The sequence below is a fragment of the Megalobrama amblycephala genome, linkage group LG13 (assembly GCF_018812025.1).
Source record: "Megalobrama amblycephala isolate DHTTF-2021 linkage group LG13, ASM1881202v1, whole genome shotgun sequence".
In the NCBI taxonomy this organism is placed as follows: domain Eukaryota; kingdom Metazoa; phylum Chordata; class Actinopteri; order Cypriniformes; family Xenocyprididae; genus Megalobrama; species Megalobrama amblycephala.
The window spans coordinates 13,121,344-13,138,289 of NC_063056.1; the positions used below are offsets into that span (position 1 = coordinate 13,121,344).

The window sequence follows — 16,946 nt, forward strand, 5'->3', positions numbered from 1 at the left end:
ATTCTAAGAAAAGTTTATTTTTCATGGCCACAGAAAAATAATAATCTCTTAGCATTTACAGCACTTAGAGCGTGTAACAAGATCGAGATCATTTAAGTGACAGTTATTTGCAGGCACTGAGTCAGAACCAAATATGTATTGTGCACAGTTTCATTAACTAAATCACGAACACATAGCTAGACTAAACAAACACAGACATACAATTCATGCATACATAGGAAATGAGAGAGTGGAAATGAATTTGAACTGTAGAATAACAGGGGAAAGAAGCTATGAAAAGAGTCATTTAACAAGCTGGAGGAACCATCAGTTTCTCACATACAAAGCACCTTTGTTAACAAAGGGGTTCACAACTTAATACTAAATCGATGTTTAGTGTTCAAATGTACAATACTTGCAAATTGCCTTAGTTGTTGAGGAGCATCCAGATATGCAAGCTGAGAAATTCTTGATGGTTTGGTCCGATGGTGTTGATGTGGCAATCGATTTCTCCTGCATTGAATGAAGAAAAGATGACGAACTTGCGTTAGTTTGACTCTTGTAGTAGGGAAGAGTTCTTTCTCTCTTCTAGGTAAGCACATGGCTGGGGTGCAGGTCGAGGCCTGGCAGGCCAACAGGCAGCACCCAGCAGATGCAGAATGTCAGTCGGAGGAGGCAAGAAAGAGAGAAGGCAGAACTGTTAACCTCTGGTGATGGCCTCTCCTCCTAAGGGTCAGTAGGGCCAATCATACTCAGGCTTTCGGAAAGAAAGTTTTACAATCCTTTGTCTTGAACCGATCGTTTGCATATGTAACTGGATTGGTTACAGATGAAGACATTATTAACGTTTCTTGTAATACTAATATGTTGCATAGGTATCAACATGCACGAGATGCATGTTCATTTATTGAACAGTTTGACCATAAATTAATGTAGGAAAGTCTGTTTTAAGGGCTATGGGTTTTTCCTATAGCCTCTGCTTTTTCCATGTAGCTACATCATTCAGAGCAGCTTCTGCATTTTTTAAGTCGTAAACCATGGCAACTAGGGGCATTTGTTGCTCTTTTCAGGGGGTGGTTCACAGACCCTTGATGGGAGAGTGAGTTTGCTGGTTTATTCATTAACTCTAATGTATAATTTGTATGTCTGATTGGTCTAGAATGCTATAACCCTTTGCAGTTTAAGTGGGGAGGATACTGTAATCATTTATCTTAATTAGTTTTTATTTTCTTTGTTTTATTGTTGCTGGTGTTAAAATCAAGTTTATTAGTTACCTCAATGGTTGCAAACCTGAGATGGAACAATATTGTATGGAACATTATTGCACTTTTTTTATTGGAACAGTATTTCAGAAAGTTAGGTAAATATAGAAAAAATAAAATAAAAACTATAATTACATAAATATTACCAATTCACTGTCATTTAACACCTCACAGACTTCATGGGTAAGATATCAGGCAGTGCTGTTGAGTAATATGATACCTTGTCTAGTGAAATCAACCAGTTAAGAAGGAAGAAAAACAAACATCTCATTTTCTTTGTCATCAGATCCAAAATACGTGCATACAAGTGTGTTGCGTGTGTGTGTGTGTGTGTGTGTGTGCGTGCATACTTTGTTCTTTATGATAAACAAAACATTCTTGGAAAGGCACTTGAAAGTCTAGAAATACCAGCCAATAACTGTAGAAAAGTGAAAGGTTTCCTCATAGTGGAGGAAATTTTCATTCCTTACAAGAAGTGACGCTGGGTGGAATATAATTGTAACGAGGTCAGATGTGGGAAGAAGGAGGCGGGAACCGGCGAACGTTCAACAAAAGTTTAATCTCCAAAATAAACAAACAAAACGAAAGTAATGCCGGCAGACCCTCGCGGACGTCTGCCGGCCACACAAACATAATAAAACATAACATAAAGTCCAGGCCTGGTCCTCTCTCGTCCTTCACTGTAGTCGCTCCTCCTTTTATGCTCCCGGAGCTCCTCCGTGAGGGACTCAAGGCCGGTGCGCCTCCCAGGTGAAGCTCATTAACACTCGCGCCACCGGCCTCGCGCCGTTCCCTCACGGCTCTCGCCCGCCCTGGTCGCCACATACCCCCATCGCCCCTCGCAGGCCGGGGGGTACTCCCGAGACTGCGCTCTACTCCCCCCCGGGGCCTGTCTCGGCGGCCGCAGCACCTGGGGGTAAGGACAGACGAGACGAGAAAAGGAGACGGAAGCAAGGGGAGCGACAGGACGAGAGAGGGGAGAGAGGAAAAAGAAAGAGGGGAAAAAAAAATTCTGGGTCCGGTTCCCAGACACACTGCCGCTCGGTCCTCAGCCTGCCGAGAGGCTTTTCCTCGCGGTGCCACATGCGATGGCACTGGACGCTTGGTGGACGGCCCGATCCTCGACCGCCTCCTGGCGGCCGGCGATGGCTCCTCCGACTGAGGGCAGCCGGCAGCGAGTCCCCCGTCCCCTGCTCCTCCCCTTAATGGCGGACGGCAGCAGGTTCCGGCCCACGGCGAACGGCGGCGACTCCTCCGCTCCCTCCTGGACGGCAGCCACCCCACCTCGTCCCAGGAGCACGGCATCCGGGTCTCCGTCCCACCTTTCACTAGGCTCCAGCACCACCGCCTCGGGCAGCCTCTCGCGGTCTACACACACTCCCGCGCTGCCCGAACTCCGCAGCACCGCGATCCCCCGCAGCAGCGAGGGCTCTTCGACAGCATGTCCCTCCTTCCTCCCGGGTTTCGGCACCAATGTAACGAGGTCAGATGTGGGAAGAAGGAGGCGGGAACCGGCGAACGTTCAACAAAAGTTTAATCTCCAAAATAAACAAACAAAACGAAAGTAATGCCGGCAGACCCTCGCGGACGTCTGCCGGCCACACAAACATAATAAAACATAACATAAAGTCCAGGCCTGGTCCTCTCTCGTCCTTCACTGTAGTCGCTCCTCCTTTTATGCTCCCGGAGCTCCTCCGTGAGGGACTCAAGGCCGGTGCGCCTCCCAGGTGAAGCTCATTAACACTCGCGCCACCGGCCTCGCGCCGTTCCCTCACGGCTCTCGCCCGCCCTGGTCGCCACAATAATTGTCATGCGATACAACAACAACAGGACTGCACCCTGAACAGTGTCTATTAGAACTTAAATACACGAAACATACTTCAGACATAAAGGTCACTGAAAGTAATTGTAAATTTGATTCAGTAAATACTCTAGCCAATTAACTGAATTCATGTGAATTATTCATCAGTTGTTAACTCCTATGTTTTTTTTTTATTTTATTTTTTTTATTATTATTCTGGTTAAAATAACTGGATCATATAAGTCATTTGATCACACATATATTACAGCACAAGGTCTTTTATCTCATCGCATTCAATTTAGACTGCAAAATTGAACTCAAGATAAATAAGATTTTTGTTTTGCTGTAGATTGAAACTGTCTAAAGTACTGAAATATTGATTCAAACAATTTAAAATAATGAGAGCGAGACATCACTGCCGCTGTCAGAGCGCGATCAGACATCACTAAGCGAATGCTGAACGCGGTTGGACATAGTGGTGTATTAGAGTTAAAAAATGATATAAATACTGTTCGGTTTATCGCACAAACCGATCGTTTCGTGTCTTAGGACATCAATGTGTTGTCACAAGCCGCAGGGTTTAATTTGGACTTGTCTATGCAAGTTTTATTTACTCTTATAGTAGAAGTTCCCATCCACTAGCATTATTTGACTGACAGACAGCAACGGTTGCAGTTAAAAATCATCATTTGTGTTCTACTGAAGAAACAAAGTCACCTACATCTTGGATGCGCTGGGGGTAAGCAGATAAACATCAAATTTTCATTTTTGGGTGAACTATCCCTTTAAGTAAAATACTTTATTTGTTTTATGTATTCCTTGAAAATGGAACCTGTGACCTTGGCATTGCTATTGCCATTGCTCTACCAGCTACAGGTATGAAAATTTTACTAACTTTTTAAATTTATAGTAGTTAGCAAGACAAAAGATTTATACATATTTATTTTGACTGAATATATGACAAATATATACAGTAAGACCCATTTAGAATGCTATGTGGTAAAACGAATAATACAATATAGATTTTGGCCACATAAGAACCTTGCTGACATGAACACACATTAATATGTATAAAAATAAACAGTTCCTGTTGAATTTCTGCAAAGTTGACATATAGAGCTGATATAGAGGAAGACAAATTGGTTAACTTCAAGGCTGAGCTGAAATAACAGTGCCCTCAACTGATGCACTGGAGTAGAGCACAGCTCAGTGAGCCGTAACAAAGGTGATGCCCCATAATTTCCATAAGGCTGCTTCAAGAGCAGTGATGATTGGTAACAAATATAAGCTGATACTTCCATAGACATGAACGGTAAATTAATGGTCAAGATTATGTCCGTCAAAGTACTATAATTTGCACCAATCAGTGTTGTCCACTTAGTGTCATATCTCAACTAGAACCTAAACAGATAAGTGGCACCAAAAATGTCTTTTTTAGTTAACTTTAAAAGTGTTTTTTTTTTCCGATACCATTTTGTAAAACTTAATTTCACATACCCTTTCACAAATGTTTCTATGTGAAGGCTCAGAATGCTCCACTGTCCAGTGGTCTGTGGCCTAACTTACCCAATAATGTACTGTAAATGCTATTGTATTACCAGACTCTTATACCAGTGATGTGATCCTCATGTGCAGAAGAATGTGCACTTCCACTGCCATCGCCAAAAGACAGGGAGTATTGAACGTAACTTATTATTAGCATAAATTTAATGGAATCAGTGATGCAAAATAAATGAGCCTTGTCTCCCGTTGTTAAAAAAAAGGAAGCACCCAACCTTGCTTTGCTCAACACTGACCTTGGACAGGCTTTTATTTAGAAAAGGACAACAACAACAACAACAAAACAGGGGAAAACACAGTCTAGAACTGGCAGGGCAGGACACAAGGGGAACACATAACAGGGAACAATCCATTCAGGGAAACAACCACAGCAGGGTTGAGGGTTCGCCTGAGGGTTCAGCGACAGGTCACAGGAGTCGCACTGTCTGGCAAGTTAACGCTTCTTGCATGGAAGATGGCAGAAAGTGCAGAGCCCAACTCGACCGCAGCAGAGAAAGCGATTTTAACCCCCCAAAATCTAAAAAGCCATGTCTGGAAGTACTTTGGATTTTGGTCGGTAGGAGGTCAAATTGTTGAGCCGCGAGATAAAGTTGTATGCAAGCTATGTAAGATACAGTTAGCATACAGTCTCGTCTTGACACTTACTTTGCTTCGCCCGCCACAAGCTCGTTGTCTGCAACACGACAAGAGGCCATAACGGAGAAATTAATTTATAAATTTTTAATAAATTAATAGCACTTTATTTTTTTTTTAACCTCAGGGTAAAAGTTATTTGTTTTCACATTTCTCGGAATTGTGTGCCTCATTTTATTTAACGTTAAACAGAAACATTACTTAAGTGTAGGCTACTGTACTGACTGAATAGATATTGCATGAATAAAGGATAAATACACTGCTTCCACTGGTTTGATTATTTACCGTTTCATGTCAAGGAAAAGTTTCATGTTTACCACAGCACAGCTCGCTCGGAGCGTTCAATATGCTGTAAAACTTAAATTAATATTAATAATATTTGTTTCAATCACTGAATGAAGCCTGCTATATTTGGGACAAGAGTCGCGAGTCTCGCGACCCTAAATTGCTTGCACAAAACTCTTGATCAGCGCTCAAAATTTGTTTGTTCATTTAAACCGTTATGCGCAGAGAGCATGAGGGTGAGAGAGAGTGAGGTCTGCGGTCTTGGCCATTAGTTGATTTACTTGTTTTTGTGTAAGTAATACGTTGTCAAATATGTTTAAACTTAAATAGACTACCTATATAAGTAGTTATGTCTCTTTGTATTAATTTGTCCTGTTATTGATGTAATGCGCGTCATTGACAAAATGCGCAACCAGATGTTCGAATAGTTCGAATATTCGTGTTTTTTTTAGAGGGAATATTCGAACGTCATTTTTGAGCAATTTTGACAGCCCTAGGCAACATACGCTTTGTGTTCATTTCCTTGCCACTGTCTCTTGACGAGAACGTTCTAATTTTTTTGTTGGTAAGAGAAGACCTTAGTTTAGCCAATGATATGCTTTGGTTAAGTCACATGACATGCAATTTTTTTCTGTAGCGCGATTTCTGACAGACTGCCGTCTCTTGTGAGTAGTTGCTGAAAGCAAACTAAAACATCAGTAACAAACAAGGACCCGCCCATGTCACATTCACAAAAAAATTGGTAACATAATCTCAGGTAAGTTATGATGACATATTCACCACTCAAAAAAGTTTTTATGAAAATAGTTTTTGGTAAATTGATAAAATGTCTGTGTTGCCATATGGCAACACTGCGCAATAATGGAATGACATTATTGTAATAGGTTAGCTAGCTAGCAAAGGTCAGCTGCAGTCTGTTAAGCAATAACAACATTAATGCTAATGATATAATGTTGATTAGTCGTATGTTAAGGACTGCCATGATATTTGTATTATGGATTAAATCAACATCAGAGACCTGCCACCACAGCCAGTATACTGGCCCAGACCAACCACTGGTCTACCATGGTGTCTCAAAAAGGCAGGTGCAAGTGGATGTAAGTGTATTGTTAGGGTGAAGTGCACCAAATGTGATGTGTACCTGTGCCTCACCTCTTAAAAAAACGCTTTTTGAAGTTTCTTACAGAAAAGTTTCAAGGATTATGGGGGGTTCATGTTCATAACCTTCCTCTCATAAGATTGCATAATGTTGAATTTTCATGAACTGCAATGTTTTTGGTTTTATGTCAATGTTTTATGATACATGATGAACTGTATTATATTTGTTTTTAACTGTTTAAATTTGCAATTTAAGTAACATTCATGAAAAACGTAATGAAATTCAAAGAATATAAAGCATTATTCAGCAAAAGAGAATGGAATAAATAAAAGCACAAGATGTTGGAAAATATGTATAAGGTGTTGTTTATATTTACTGCTAAAGCTTATAATAGCACCAATTGATTCAATACAAACAACCTTTCTGAGGAAAAATATTAACTATATACACTTACATTAAAGTTATTTCCACCATTGTACGTTTTTGCCATATGGCAACATAACAAAGAAACTTAAAATATTTTTTTTTTCCAAAAATTTTTTTAGAGCACTTCAAGTTAAGCCATTCTAAGAAAAGAAAAAGAGTCAAATATTTTTTTTCTATAGATTTATCATAATGCGTGCGGTAGAGGGTTAAGATGATGCCATCAAATATGATGCCATTACCTGCAGTTGAGCATGTTGTAGTTGGTATTTGAGGAAACGATTTGGTACCATTGCTGACAGTATGAAATGGGAAGGGGTTTTTACACCCTTTTATAGTCAACTGTCTGTAATTTGACTAAAACTGAAAAATGTGTAATCTAAGTTATATTATTAATCTTACTTTCATGTTGTAAGTTAAATAGATGCTATATAAAACTTAGTCTTATTAACATTTTGGAAATTGTTTTTGTGTTCATTGAGATATTGTTTAAAATGTTACTTTTCAAGTGGGGTGTACTCATTTACAGTTAGATCATTGATTTGTAGAGTGGGAGAAGTTGTTACGTTTAGGCCCGGTTTCATAGACAGGGCTTAGACTAAACCAGGATTAGGCCTTAGTTCAATTAGGACATTTAAGTAGCATTTATAAACATACACTAGAAAAAAACACAAAAACATTACTGGTGTGTATCTTGAGACAAAACAATGGCTCTGACATATTTTAAGATATATCAGGGCAGCTGCTTTCAGTTAAAACAGCTCAAACATGCAGTTAGTCTAGGACTAGTTTAAGCCTTGTCTGTGAAACCGGGGGATTAAGTTATAAAAAGTTTATTCAAAGTTATTAAATGTATTAAAATGCATTAAACTTAATTATTGTTTAAGTAATATTTATAAAATTCATTACATTTATTTAAAGTTATTACATTTCCTATTAGGTCAGTTACAAAAAGAATTGTCAATCAAGTTTATATCGTTTTATCAACTCCATGTCATCAAATAACTCCAATACATCATATCTTCGTTGCAAAGTGTGTGTCTCCTCTTCTTTGCTGCCATCTTGTTACTCCTAACTTAGGAGACTTCATAGCTCTTTAGGAGCTAAGACCTAGTCTTGACACTTAGGAATGTTTATGAATTATACTTATTCTTAAGTCTAGGAATAAGAGTAAAATTACGTCATTCTTAGAATTTTGACACACTTAAGAGTAAAATTTTACTTTGAGCGGCTTTATACATATGGGCCCAGGGCACTCCCTTGTCTGGTCTCGTCAACCTTACCTGACCCACTTACCTGTTGATTACTTACCTGTTGTTCCTGTGATATGTCCTAGTTCTCCACCGCTGCTGTTCTCCACCTTCTCCACGCTCCTCAGCTCCCTCTGGATCCCCTGGGACACACAAAGACCATCTTGTCACCCTCAGACTCAGATAAGATAAGACACCCTCAGACTCAGATAAGCCACACAAGACTTTTATAATGGCAGTGAATGGTGACATTTTTTTTTAACCCAAAAAAAGCCCATCCATCCATCTTAAAAGCAATCCATATGGCTCCAGTGGGTTAATAAAGGCCTTCTGAAGTGAAGCGATGCATTTTTGTGAGAAAAATATCCATAATTAACCTTAATAAACTGTAATTACTAGCTTTTACAGCTGGTCTATTTACATGGGATTTTGAGCTGGACCTTTTAACAGAAGGTAAAAGTCACCATAATCTTTACTGATATTATCCGTAATGATGACTGAGATGGCACATTCAGATAGGACTAAAATCACTGAGAAACTCTGGTAATAATTACTTTGCCCCACCTCTCCATGTAAAACTAATTCCGTCCAAATAGAGATTTTGACATCTTTGGTACTATCAAAAGTTCAGAGTTTTGTGACCTTAAAGAGCATGTTGGATTGTAGCGTGATAGAAGAAGTTCAATTAAACGTAAACAGCAAAGGGCCCAATACAGATCCTTGCGGCACTCCGTACTTTACTGCTGCTTCCTTATTTACACAACCAAAATGGTAACAGTCAGAGAGGTGGGATCTAAACCTTAATGCATGTCCCTGAATGCCAATGTAATTCATCTAGGAATATGTCATTAACTATGGTGTCGAACGTAGTCAGATCCTAGAAGCAAGTAATATATAATTTTAACAAGTGCAGTCTTTGTGCTATGATGGGGCCTAAAACCTGACTGAAATTCTTCAGATACCATTTTTCTGCAAAAAACAGCACTTTTTGAAAAAAAAAAAAAAAAAAAAAAAAAAACTTATCTAATATTTGAGACATGAACGGATTTTGAGATTGATCTGGACTCTGGTGTGTTTGCTAATTTCCTATAGTCTAGTTGCGGTTTCTTAATCAGAGGCTTATAGGGATAGTTCACCCAAAAATGAAAATTCTGTCATCATTTACTTACCCTCAAGTAGTTCCAAACCTCTGTGAATTTCTTTGTTCTGCTGAACACACCAAACAGATTGCACCCCCATTGACTACCATAGTATTTATTTTTCCTACTATGATAGTAAATGGGGGGCGAGATCTGTTTGGTTACTGACATTCTTCCAAATATCTTTCTTTGTGTTCAGCAGAACAACGAAATTCATACAGGTTTGAAAATACTTGAGGGAAAGTAAATGATGACAGTATTCTCAGTTTCACCTGAACTCTTGTTCTAGTCAAATCAGAGAATGAAATAAAAACAACATGGCCTGTTTTGTCAACTGTTTATTCAATTTGAAAGATACAAATGATACATCAGATCTTTCCCAACAGTTAACAGCAACTTTTACTGCACACAAATCAGCCTATAATATTCTGCTTCTAGCAACGTAGCACACAGGCTACTGCTCATAAATCATATTTTGTCCACATATCCATACACAAAATGTAAAATTTACTCTTTTAGACATGTAAAAAGATTATGTAAAATGTTATATATGACACAACTGCCATTAAGGCTATGCAATTCAAGCTCAGAAATGATTCCAGAAAACATATTTACTACAAAGTCATGCATTGATTAAAAAAAAAAAAAAAAAAATGCATCAAGCATATTCCGTATATTGTTTTTCCTTAAATAATGCTTGTGTTTGTTTCTTTTCTGATTGTGGCCAAATAAAAATGTATTTTAGAAACCAGTTAATACTGAAAGTTGTTGACACTGGTATGTCATGTCCTCAGGGGAGAGTTCCAGTGAACAATAGACACATAAAGAACACAATGTACAAAATGACGAAAAGTAAGAAACAAATAAGAAATGTCAGTTTGACCTTTCATTTTCCACACAAACGTGGTGAAAATATTTAGCCTGTTACACAGCATATAAGCTCATTCATTGTGGGAAAATACCTGAAGAAATTTGAGATTTAATGATGACACATGATTGATTCCTCAAAAGTTTAATGGGCGGATCATCATGGTGGTGGCACGTAACGAGTAGTTGGGGCCTTTGAAGTAGTGCCATTTGATGCCATCAAGTTTGCCAGAATTTTGCTCAGAGGTGTAGTACATGCCGTTGAGGTTTGATGGGCCACAGGCATCAAACCACCAGCCTTCAGAAGAACAAAGAAATAAGAGAAATGTAATGTTAGAATGTTAGGATGGATTTATGGATTGGTACTGAATTCTGTTACCCTTGGAGCTGTATCTCTCTACTGGTCTACAGACGTTCATGTCTTACAGGTTAAACCAGCTTGGCAGTATGAGTCTGTTGCTAATTTTAGTGTTTAAAACACTTCAAAGAACTTGGACAGAGCCTTATGTTTCCATCTGCAAGATTAATTTAGAACTTCATTTAGAATTAAGTTTCTTTTTTAGCATGGATCAGACTAAATGTAAGTCTATAGAAGAAACATAATATCCTACATCTTAATCTAAAACAGCTGTTTTTTATGTAAAAATGTAAAGATAAATCATATCAGAACTCTTTTGCACTTTTAGTGTAGCTACTGAAAATTCATGACACATTTCAGAGAAGAAAAAAAAGATACGAATTAAAACTTAAAATAACCTAACCGCGTAAGTGCGCACAGCCTTTTATAATTGGATATGTGTTCAGAATTAACTAAACATCAATCTCATGTGAAATAATACACATCCTCATCTGAAGTTACTCTCAGTAACTCCAAATAAATCTCGGCTGTTCTTGTAAGATTTTCTGATATCTTCTCAGTTAAAATGTTACTACAAGAGCCATGGGCCACAAAGAGCTGGGAAAGAATCAATGGGATCTCATTGCTGAAAGGTGTTGTTCAGGTGAGATTTACAAAACATTTCCAAGGCATTAGAAACACCATGTGACACAGTGAAGACAGTCATCAACAAGTGGATGAGGTATGACACAGCAGTGACATTATCAATTACAGGGCGTTCAAAATTAATAAGAGGGAAAGAGAAAACTGGTTAGGGAGGCTGTCAAGAGGCCTACAGCAGCTCTTTCTGGCGCTCCCTACATGCTCCCTACACCACTGCTATTGTGCTGCTTACCGCCTGTGAGCATGAGTGCACACTTGCAGATACAGTTGTCGTTATCCATGTCTTTTGTGCTAAAGTCGGCCCCGTTTATCACCAAACTGCTCTGCCTGCCAGCTGTACCACTGAAGCTCTTCAGGAATAACCTAACAGAGAAAGACAGACAATAAGAGAGTATAATAGAAAGCATTACGGCATCCTGTTTGTTTGTTTGTTTGTTACACTTTACAATAGTGTTCAATTCATTAACATTAGTTTATGCACCAGGTATCATGAACCAACCATGAACAATGCTTGGTTAATGCTTGGCTAATGTTAATTTATAATCTATAATTGTAATATATTTTTATGAATATATTTCAAGTCATACTGTATAAATTATAATAGTAAACGTATTAAAAACTAGCATGGATTACAAAGAAAAATAGTATATTTATAAATTAACCTTAATAAACGCTGCCTAAATCAGTTAATTGTTAGTTCCTAATGCACGAATTGAACCTTATTTTAAAGGGTTGCCATTTTTTGTAAACATGCAGCAGATGGATATGTTTGACCATTGTGATGCATCTTGCTTATTTTCACCATTTCACCACAAACAGCACCATTGTAAGACAGCGTGTCTAGTTAAAAACATGCCAAGTTTATGGGGTAAACTAAAATAGTTCAGTGGCGCACAGTCAATAGAATAGAAGCTGACTCAAAAAGCATCTTCAAAAAGGTGGTGCTCATGTCGTGAGCTGCTGAAAAACAACAATACAGTTGAGTTTTAATAAATTTGTCTCTCTACCTGTAGTTTTGCTTCTCACTACCAAGGTAAAACTTGTCATACTGGGAGAAGGCCAGTTTTCCATCCCAGTCTGTCAACTCCAGTCTAAGAGTATACTGCCTCTGATTGGTTAACTGGTACACCAGCTCATTTCCCAACCAATGTTCTCCAGTCAGACTCCCAAAGCCCTGAAACACACAAACACACATTTGTTCTTTTATGAGGGTATAGGAACTTTCCACTGACTTCTACTGTTTAAACATCATGACAGTTTGTGAGTATTTAGACAAATATTTTAAAATTGAGCAAACTGATGGAGAATTTGTATAAATTTGTACAATCACAAATTGTACAAATTCATACAAACAGCACCACTGTAGGTATATGTTTTTGTAAGATCTGTTCACACCCAGTAGGTTTAGGGGCCAACAATCATGGTGGCATTTACCTACAAATCATGCTTTTTTTGTACACATTACAGTATATAAAATTGACAACTCAAACTATATTTTAATATTCTCTATTCCCTAAACCTTTCTGCATTTTTACATTTTCACTAAAACATTATTTGTTACATTATCTATAACTATCAGTTCTACATTGGCAGAATTCAAGACTGTCATTTGACAATTGATAATGATAGTTCATGTATAGTGAAACACAGGAAGACCCAAGTGCAAAGGTAAAGGTTTACTTAAAAATTCAAGCTGAATTCAAGGTTCACAATATGTATCCCTTTATAACAAGCAATGATCAAAAACATGTTACAAAATCCAGGAAACCAAGTTTGGTACAAACTCAGTATGGCACATGCACACAAGGCTACAACTGAAACCAAAGTGCTTTATTCTGATGAGATAGGTGCAATCAATAGTGTTTGTCCATACTACAGGCAAATCATGTCTTCTCGATGAGCCTAATCAAGATGGCAACTGCTGCCTCTTTGTGTGTGCCAGGCCAGTCACTTCTGGGAGTTATGCCAGGCCTCAATCAGCACTGCTAATAAGTACAAACCAAGCTAGTGTCAGGGTTACACCTGTTATGAGTTTGTTTTTCTTTAGTCACATGTTCTCTTTTGTTCAGTTTCCCGCCACTTGTTTGTTCCCATGGTTACCCTCATTGAGTTCATTTGTCCCAGCTGTGTCTCAATAATTATTTTGTTAGCTCCCCTGTTTTTTTTTATATATATATATATATATATATATATATATATATATATATATATATATATATATATATCATATATATATATTTAAACCCTGTGTTTTTCTCAGTTCTTTGTCTGTCCTTGTCAGTGTTAAGTTGGTTGTTCTGTTCTGAGTGTTACATGTTTTATAGAGTTTTGAATTTGTTCGAATAAAGAAGCTGCTACAGCTAGGTCCTGATTATATTCCTTTGTGCTGCAACCAGCGACCGTGACAGAAAGACAGACCTGATTATGTGGATCTTGCGGCTAAAGACATGATCCTGGCTGAGGACTATCTTTGGAAGGCCTTTGGAGAAGTATGTGGAGGAGTTTCTCGAGCTCTCCCATCAGGGAGCTGGCCTGATGCTTCTCTCATTGTGTGTTTTCATATGGGACTGGATAGGGATACCATTCGGTATAGCGAACCTGCTTGTTATTTCTCCCTAGTCGAGTCTATTAATCTTATTCTCTATTTAAATGGTTCAAATTTTGAAGTTGAGGAAGTTAAAGAAAAGTATATGCCTCATCCAGCCCCATTGAAGACACAAAGAGCCTTGGCAGCTCACCCTAAGCCAGTTCCCTCCACATACCCCTCCAATGGATCTGTCCACTTCTGCCCTCCAACACTTCCCCAAGTCCTCAGTCCAGAGATAAAGATGGCCGCCATCCCAGAGCCTTGTCCTAAGATGGCCACCGCCACGCCTGAGCCCTCGGTTAGGATGGCCGTCGCCGAAAATGAGTTCTCAGCCAAAATGGCCGATGCCTAAGTCCTCTCCAGAGCTAATGGAGGACTTCTGGCTGATCAACTTTTGGTCAGAGCCAAGAACCATCCCTGACAAGAGTCCAGTGTCTTCTCCAGTCCCTGAGCCCGCTCCAGACTCCGCTCCGTATACCCATGGCCAAGTGGCCGAACCTGGAGTCCAGGCCGAGGCCACGGAGGCCACAATGCCATGGCGCCCCGAACGTCCTGATCCATCATGGCCTCCCGAAGGGCCAGACCCGCCATGGCACCCTGAACTGCCCCATCTGCCCTGGGCTCCAGTACCACCCTGGAGGTCTCTTAACCTGCCAACACCTGCCCACGACCTCCAGGGTGCCTGCTACAGCTAGATCCTGATTATTTTCCTTTGTGTTGCAACCAGTGACCGTGATAGTTAGTGATTTGTCCTTTCAATACCCTTTGTTCATGTTGAACTCCACTGCTGGCTGGCTGGCTGGCTTGATTAAAAAAAATTATGATCCTTCATTTTTTTTTTTTTTTAATAAGACTTTTTGTTATTTAATTCAGAGGAGTAAACCTAGAATCCAAGAACATTTGTCATTTCAGATGTATCTAAATAAATTATTTGTTTCACTCCGTAGGACTGCATTTTACCATCTTATACTCTTTCCAGGTTCTGTGGAAGTCCAGCGTTCCATCTGTCCTTGACTGTATGATGGTCCAGCCCCCACCAGCACTTTCCATGTTGCAATAAACCTAGGAGGAGATATAACATAAGACAGAGGCTTCTGGCATTTATACTCCTTAAATTCAGAGTTATCTCCATAACTTAGAATGGTGCATAAAAAGCTAAGGGTAAGCATAAATGTATGTTTTATAAAGAAGATTGTGTTTATCATTTGTGCACTTACAATGTAAACAAATCATTTTAAAACTACTTAATAACTTGTGGTGTTTTAGTTCTTATGTAATTTAAAGTGATCAAAAATGCATTGAAATTACCGCTGCAGATTTTCACAATTTTGAATGAATGTATCTAATTTTAGTCGGTTTAATTCTTGAATAGTATCACTCTTTTACTAATACTGGCACTGACCAGGTCAAATGTAATAATGGACATGCCACTGACAGAACTCAGAAATAATTTACGAGGCCAGTGCAGGCAGTGTAAGTTCTGGAGTGCAGCATTCACCCAGCTGTTACTCTGAGAGTTCAGCCAAGAGTATTTCCAGCTTGTGCTTTTCCTGAGCCGGTCAATATCCAATACAGTGTAATGTATTCTGTAATAGATATACTGTAGGCTGATTACTTCAGTAAAAACAAACACCTAATTTCTGGTTTATGTACGGCCATGACTTTATTCAGTATGTCGCTCAAGGTTTATTCTGAGTTTATGCGCTACACTTTGAATGTACTGTAAAACAAAACAGCAGTTAATGTGTCTATATACACTGAACAAAATTATAAACACAACACTGTTTTTGCCCCCATTTTTCATCAAAGACTTTTTCACATACACTTTTTCTATGTACACAAAAAACCTAGTTCTCTCAAATATTGTTCACAAATCTGTCTAAATCTGTGTTAGTGAGCACTTCTCCTTTGCCAAGATAATCCATCCACCTCACAGGTGTGGCATATCAAGATGCTGATTAGACAGCTTGATTATTGCACAGGTGTGCCTTAGGCTGGCCACAATAAAAGGCCACTCTAAAATGTTCAGTTTTATAACACAGCACAATGCCACAGATGTCGCAAGTTTTGAGGAAGCGTGCAATTGGCATGCTGACTGCAGGAATGTCCACCAGAGCTGTTGCCCATGAATTGAATGTTCATTTCTCTCCCATAAGCCGTCTCCAAAGGCGTTTTAGAGAATTTGGCAGTACATCAAACCGGCCTCACAACTGCAGACCACGTGTAAGCACACCAGCCCAGGACCTCCACATCCAGCATCTTCACCTCCAAGATCGTCTGAGACCAGCCACCCGGACAGCTGCTGCAACAATTGGTTTGCATAACCAAAGAATTTCTGCACAAGCTGTCAGAAACCATCTCAGGGAAGCTCATCTGCATGCTCGTCGTCCTCATCGGGGTCTCGACCTAACTGCAGTTCGTCGTCGTAACCGACTTGAGTGGGCAAATGCTCGCATTCAATGGCATCTGGCACTTTGCAGAGGTGTTCTCTTCATGGATGAATCCCGATTTTCGCTGTACAGGGCAGATGGCAGACAGCGTGTACAGCATCGTGTGGGTGAGCGGTTTGCTGATGTCAACTTTGTGGATCGAGTGGTCCATGGTGGCGGTGGGGTTATGGTATGGGCAGGGGTATGTTATGGACAACGAACACAGTTGCATTTTATTGATAGCATTTTGAATGCACAGAGATACCGTGACGAGATCCAGAGGCCCATTGATGTGCCATTCATCCACGACCATCACCTCATGTTGCAGCATGATCTGTACACAATTCCTGGAAGCTGAAAACATCCCAGTTCTTGCATGGCCAGCATACTCACTGGACATGTCACCCATTGAGCATGTTTGGGATGCTCTGGACCGGCGTATACGACAGCGTGTTCCAGTTCCTGCCAATATCCAGCAACTTCGTACAGCCATTGAAGAGGAGTGGACCAACATTCCACAGACCACAATCAACAACCTGATCAACTCTATGCGAAGGATATGTGTTGCACTGCATGAGGCAAATGGTGGTCACACCAGATACTGACTGGTTAACCACTTACACTTACACTGA

At 39.5% G+C, this 16,946-nt stretch overlaps 1 protein-coding gene across 1 annotated transcript in view; it reads right to left on the reverse strand.

The window, feature by feature from the left end:
- Nucleotides 1-9,669: 9,669 nt before the first annotated feature.
- LOC125243739 (angiopoietin-1-like) overlaps nucleotides 9,670-16,946 on the reverse strand; it is a 36,316-nt gene continuing 29,039 nt past the window's right edge. Inside the window, exons 6-9 of the mRNA XM_048153560.1 lie at nucleotides 14,846-14,947; nucleotides 12,306-12,472; nucleotides 11,531-11,661; nucleotides 9,670-10,596 (exon numbers count right to left, since the gene is read on the reverse strand). Coding sequence (XP_048009517.1) covers nucleotides 10,436-10,596; nucleotides 11,531-11,661; nucleotides 12,306-12,472; nucleotides 14,846-14,947 — 561 coding nt within the window. The 3' untranslated portion in view covers nucleotides 9,670-10,435. The remainder of the gene's footprint in view (nucleotides 10,597-11,530; nucleotides 11,662-12,305; nucleotides 12,473-14,845; nucleotides 14,948-16,946) is intronic.